Source organism: Buceros rhinoceros, unplaced genomic scaffold (genome assembly GCF_000710305.1).
Source record: "Buceros rhinoceros silvestris isolate BGI_N320 unplaced genomic scaffold, ASM71030v1 scaffold8301, whole genome shotgun sequence".
NCBI classification, from domain to species: Eukaryota; Metazoa; Chordata; class Aves; order Bucerotiformes; family Bucerotidae; genus Buceros; species Buceros rhinoceros.
The window spans coordinates 48,937-54,922 of NW_010393634.1; the positions used below are offsets into that span (position 1 = coordinate 48,937).

The following is a 5,986-nucleotide window of genomic DNA, read 5'->3' on the forward strand; positions in this document are numbered from 1 at the left end:
CTGTCTTGTGCAACAAGTGTTTCGTTGCTGTGTTTATGGGTTCATTTGTGACCTGTTTGGGCAGGAAGTCATAGTGCTTTCTGGGGGTTCGGGGTTTAAAGCATATGCATTATTCTGAGGGTTTGAGCTTGCGTATTTAGGATATGGGGGACTTCCAGATATAGAACAACCCAGTGAAATTATTGTTTCTTGTCCAGGCTGTGCTAGATTTGAAGGTCTTGGACAAGCTTATAGCATCCTTCCTGGAGATTTCCAAACGAAAAAGTATCTGGAAAAGCCCAAACATATGGCATAATCTGGCTTGTTTCAGCACTAGTTTTTCCTTTTACAAGCCCCTCAAATTCTATCCGTCTTACCCCACAGAGATACAGATTTGCTGAAATGAGCTTTAGCGAGAGTGTAGAAATTCACTTGGTCAGATTTATGGCCAATTAGTAACATTAAACATATTTAGAATTGAACAGAACACAGCATTTTCAGTGAAAGCTTGTTGCTTTAACTTTAGGTGCTCTGTAACCCTCCTCTCTACATGCCTAGGACTTTGGCTGAAAGAACTGTGTTCTTAAACCATGGGAAAAAGTTAGTACGATACAGATCAGTGCCTTCAGTCAGCCTCATAATGTATGGGGGTGTTTGCATGAGAGCAGAGCAAGGTGGTCTCAGTTGCCATGTGGGCCGAATTTGGATTTCATCTAGAAAGATTGAGTCTAGCAGTCAGCAGGACTACAATGGTTTGGTGTTAGAATTTTTTTATTAACAAGTGATTCATAAGTAATAGAAATACAACATAGTTTCTAACCTTAAATAACACTAACAAGCCATAAAGACGTAAAAAGTGAAGTGTTAAACTGAAAGGGCGGAAGGAAGGTGTAGGTGGAAGCAGCAGCTGAGCTGCATACAGCAGAAAGAGCACGGGCACGAAGCGTGCATAGCAGAACATGAAGAAAGCTTAAAGGTTATACGCAGCAAGGCAGTTAGATCAAAAAAACCTTGACATCCAACTCATTCCCATTCCATTTCCGTAACAGGAACAGGGAGGGATAATGATTTAATCTGTGATTAGATTAGAAGTCAACCATGCAAATTTGCTTATTGTATACTTTAACACGGGTGAGACAAGGTTGGGAGAAAATCTGTTCCCTTTACATCCTCACTTGTTTTTCTAATATCTCTGCAGGTGTGGAGATGAAATTATTGAAATTAATGAAGCTTCAGTACAAAATACAACTCTTAATGAAGTTTATGCTGTGCTAAGCCACTGCGATCCTGGTGCAGTGCAGATTATCATTAGCAGACACCCTGAACCACAGGTAGCGCCCACTGTATTCTTTCTGACTTGCAATAAAGGAAGTGATGAGAACTAAGTGAGGGAGCAGGTGATAATCTAAAACTGGAAAAATTTTGATAACAAAGATGCTGATCTCTTTATAAGCATCGCTGCACACAATCAAACCTAAAATATGCATTTTCTTAAATATAATCGTGTAAGGTTTAAAGATCTCTGGAGACAGTCTTGCATGAGTTTCTGTGCCGTGAAGAAGGAAACGACAGAAATAACATTTAAGGAATGAACGAAAATATATTTCTTATGCAAGAAAGAACTCTCAGTAATAAGAAAATAACTTGAAAGAGGGAATATACATGCCAGAAAGAAAGATTTATACACCTATCTTTCAGTAATTAAAATGTAGATCTTGCCCAGCCAATATTTGTAACTAAATTACTAGTAAAATATCTTATTCTTGCAAGATTTTTCTACAAAACGCTTCCTAACACCAAATACAGTATAAATGATAATAATATTTAAATTGTTGCATAAATTATCATAAAAACATGGTATTAAGTAATCTTATACTTGTAAATCCAGAACTCCGCTTCTCCTGAAATATGCAAAAGAACATTTATCCTTGAAAGATCCCATTTTATCTAAAAAAACAAACATAAACAGTACGTCTATAGATATACTTCACCTATACTGGAATATATGCAAATATAATAGTGTGCACTTAGCTTTAAAATTAACTGATGCAGGATATAAAAGTAGGTCTATTCATTTCCGTTAGAGGACTTGTAAGTCTTTGAAATCTTTGTGAAAAGAATAGATGTTTAAAGGCTACTCACCATCCCACAGCAACCTCATGAGATTATAATGGCATGGTATTTCCTAGGTGTCTGAGCAACAGCTGAAAGAAGCTGTTGCACAAGCTGTGGAGAACAACAGGTTTGGAAAAGACAGACACCAATGGAGTACTGAAGGTAAGAGAATAAGTGCATTCATTGAGAAGTGGTAATTTTGTCTTAAAAATATACAGGATGAGTACAAACTGTATTAGAGTCCTTGGTAAGAGTAAAGTAACCCAGAGCAGAAAGGAAGAGAAAGAAACATCACAGGACAATGCTCCTAATACGCCTACTAAGATACATTACTAAAGAGAAAACACCATGTCTGCCCGATTGCCAGCAAAAATTTTTGTGCAAACTTCCTCTCCATGTTGCTCATCCTTTCCAATTCACAACCTCTGCTTACAGTTTTTCAAACAACCGTCAGCAGGTGACAGGACTACGATAGCAAGGAACTGCACAATGCAGGTGATGCCCTGGGGACCACCAGCTTGTTAATCCCCTTGGGAGGAAAGGCACATGCAGTCACGGTTAGAGCTGTTTGCCTAATTCAGGGACAACATCCTCCCGCAGTAACATATTGCAATGATACTCCTTTCAATGTCCTCATTTCTTCTAAAGGACAGAAGGTAACAGAATCATCATCAGTAAAACCATACTGCTGATGTACAGAATCACAGAAAAGAATCATTTAGATTAAGAAGACCTTTAATACCATTGAGTTCAACAATTAACCCAGCACTGCCAAGTCCACCACTGAACTATGTCCCTAAGCTCCACATCTACATGTCTTTTAAATATCTCCAGGGATGGTGACTCAAGCCGCTTCCCTGGGCAGCCTGTTTCAAGGCTTTCACAACCCTTTCAGGGAAGAAATTTTTCCTAATATCCAACCTAATCCTCTCCTGCAGCAACTCGAGACCATTTTGTCCTAGGGAAAATATAACATTGCTTTGTTGTCCTAGAATGTGACTGTTGACTCTTTGGATCTACAAGACTTTAATGCATAAATCATTCCTTTACATCAACTGATGATGGTATTTAGCTGCAAATTTAATCGGCTGAATCTTACAAGTAAGCTTTGCACGTATCTCAACAGACATTTTGAATATGTTCCTTGTACAGGTGTTAAAAAACAGGAAATGAGCTGGCATGGAAGACACCCATGTGAAAAACTTACTGAAAAGAACGCTGGTCACGGCATCCACAGGACACAGAAGCTAATGACCCGCTCCAGCAGTGACAGCAGCTACAACCCTAGTTCCTCATGTACTAACGCTGCCACGTATCAACTGACTGACTTGAAAGCAAGAGGACCGACAGCAGCTACAACCCTAGGTCCTCATGTACTAACGCTGCCATGTATCAACTGACTGACTTGAAAGCAAGAGGACATAGCATTGACGTACCGATCACCAGACAACCTGGCCTGCTGTACTCATTGTCTGGCAATAATTCAGAGAGAAGTTCCCCTCCTACTTGTAGCGAGGGAGGTCGACCCTTGCAAAACACTAAGAAGTCATCAGAGATCCTCGTCAGAAAACCTAAGTCATCAAAGCCCAAACCTCCACCAAGGAAGTATTTCAAACAGGCCTGCATGTGTAATGACCTGTGTAACGCAGACAGAAAAGAAAGGCTTGTACTGGAAGTGGCTGTGTCACCTTCTGCAAGTGCTCAGGTAAAGCAAAGTTCTCAAAATTCTGATTGTGTTTGCGTATTTGTGAGGCAGAGGAAGGAGGAAGGCAAAGTGACTTTGATGCCAGGAAGGAGGGCAGGGAAGAAAGAGAAAGTGTGAATAAGTATGTGAGGACTGGGGGAAGGGGACGAAGCTCTTCCGTTTTGAAAATAACATGTTTATCTTAGCTAATTCAGTTTAGATCAAAACGTAATGGTCAAACTAAGGTCAGAAGGCAGAGAAGTGTCTGAATGAAATTTTCTTCTTTATCAAGGAATCTGAGTTAAAAACCCAGTGAGAGCAGCAGTGAGGATGAATTCGAGTCCCCCTCTCTCATTCCTTGCAGACACGTGCCACTGGTGGTATCAGGCGCTCTCTGATTCCACTGTGACTGGAACAGTGTGTGCTCTGGGCTGGAACTGGAGGAGTTTGCACAGCCTCTGATGTCAGCTTGTTGTGGTTGATCCTTAACCTCAACACTCATGGAGAGAAATCATTTAGAGAACTCATGAAAAAAATTGTTTTGGTAGTGGATTTTTATTGGAAGAAAGCACTAACATTATTATCTACATCGGGTAATCTCGGGCTCCTACACATTTATTGAGAGCAGGAGGTACTAAAAAACCTCATCAAATTGCAAGGCATGTATTTGGTGATGAGCTACAGTATTTGAAAACTGAGTCTATACTTGTACCTTACTAAATTTCAGTTCCCTCTCATCTAAGACAGAAGAGAAAGACAGCGTTGCACAGTTGCAGGACTGGGAGGGATTGTGAGATCTGCATGTTGAAACAAGGTTGTGGTTTGTTTAAAAATGAAACCTCTTTCCCCTGGGTTTAGTAATATGCCAGTAGAAATGAACATGTCTCATCACAAAAACCCCCCAAAAAACCCAAACCCCCAAAGGAACCAAACCCAAACCAGTTCCCAAGCTGCAGAGATTGAAATAAAATGATACAGCTCAGACTGAAGTCCATGTATAATGTTAATATCCAACAAAGTTTCAGTTCAGCACCTCACGTAAGATCACTCTTTTACCACTCCCTAAGAGGACAGCAGTAAAAACATATTCATCAACATCCACTAGAAAAACTCCTTCCAGAAGTAAAATTCAGGGAAATAAGTACTTGTTGAAATTATCACTGCACGCAACTTCATTTATTCCATACTCACTTGTTCTAAATGATAAGAAGAGAAAACCAAATCATAAGGCTGTAAGTCTGTACATCTCAGGGTTATAGCTCCTTTATGGCAGCTCTTTTTGCTGCCCTTGGTGAAGAGTAAGATCAGACTATAAGTTCACTGTGTTTCCAAACTGGCTACTTCACTTACTGAATGTCCAACGTCCATGTCTAACAGCAACAGAGCACAAGTGCAGCTTTCAGGAAGGCCCCTAGTAAGAAGGTGGGGGGGCATGGAGAAAGCTTTTCCTAGAATAAAAAAGTTGCAAAACAAACATAGCCCCGTTACAGAAAACTTAAGAAATTGTTCAGGTACTGATTTTTTTTCAGGACAATCTCATTTGTTTCTTGACCTTCACTCCCTACCCTGTTTGGTTTTGGTTTCTATTAGTAATCTTGAAGCTGAACTACATAGAGTCCCAGCAGAGTAGATGGTAACAACTCTGGAATCAAATAATTTCAGAGCATGTGTTAATGATGTTGAGAGGGGAATATACTGCAACCTCAAACTAATCCTCTCATCCCGTATTTCCAGCCAAAACCAAGAAAGGAAGAGCTCTGAAACTGCAGTAGTGATTTAGCTTGTCTAGCTTGTGCTGAAGGGTAAAAGACTTCAACAGAAAAGAGAGTTTAACACAAAGCCAGAGAAAATTTGCTTGACTGATTTGCAAAAGTCTACTGAATGGCTGATTTTCCAAAAACTGAAAATTACGGTAGCCAGTCTTTTAGTGTATTATAAAGTTTACTACTAAATTTTTGAGATGTTAATTGCATTTTTCCACAGTCTGTTTACAAGTACAACCATAAAATATTATGCCAGCACTCTTGAAATATAGAATAAACTAAGTCCTATGAGGATTACATCCTAAGTCAAAGTGAAAGCTTGATTTCTATTCAATATTTCTTCCCAGATAATAAACAAATAAAAATACAGGGTCTTTTCAGATTCGTTTGTAGTGTGGTTTGTATAATTACATTCTGACACACTTCTGTTTCCTGTTTTTTCAGC

The 5,986-nt window shown here is 39.5% G+C and overlaps 1 protein-coding gene across 1 annotated transcript in view; it reads left to right on the forward strand.

The window, feature by feature from the left end:
- IL16 (interleukin 16) overlaps positions 1 to 5,986 on the forward strand; it is a 37,336-nt gene that overhangs the window by 25,134 nt on the left and 6,216 nt on the right. The window contains exons 12-15 of the mRNA XM_010144921.1: positions 1,178 to 1,310; positions 2,169 to 2,256; positions 3,247 to 3,361; positions 3,439 to 3,809. Of these exons, the coding sequence (XP_010143223.1) occupies positions 1,178 to 1,310; positions 2,169 to 2,256; positions 3,247 to 3,361; positions 3,439 to 3,809 (707 nt within the window). The remainder of the gene's footprint in view (positions 1 to 1,177; positions 1,311 to 2,168; positions 2,257 to 3,246; positions 3,362 to 3,438; positions 3,810 to 5,986) is intronic.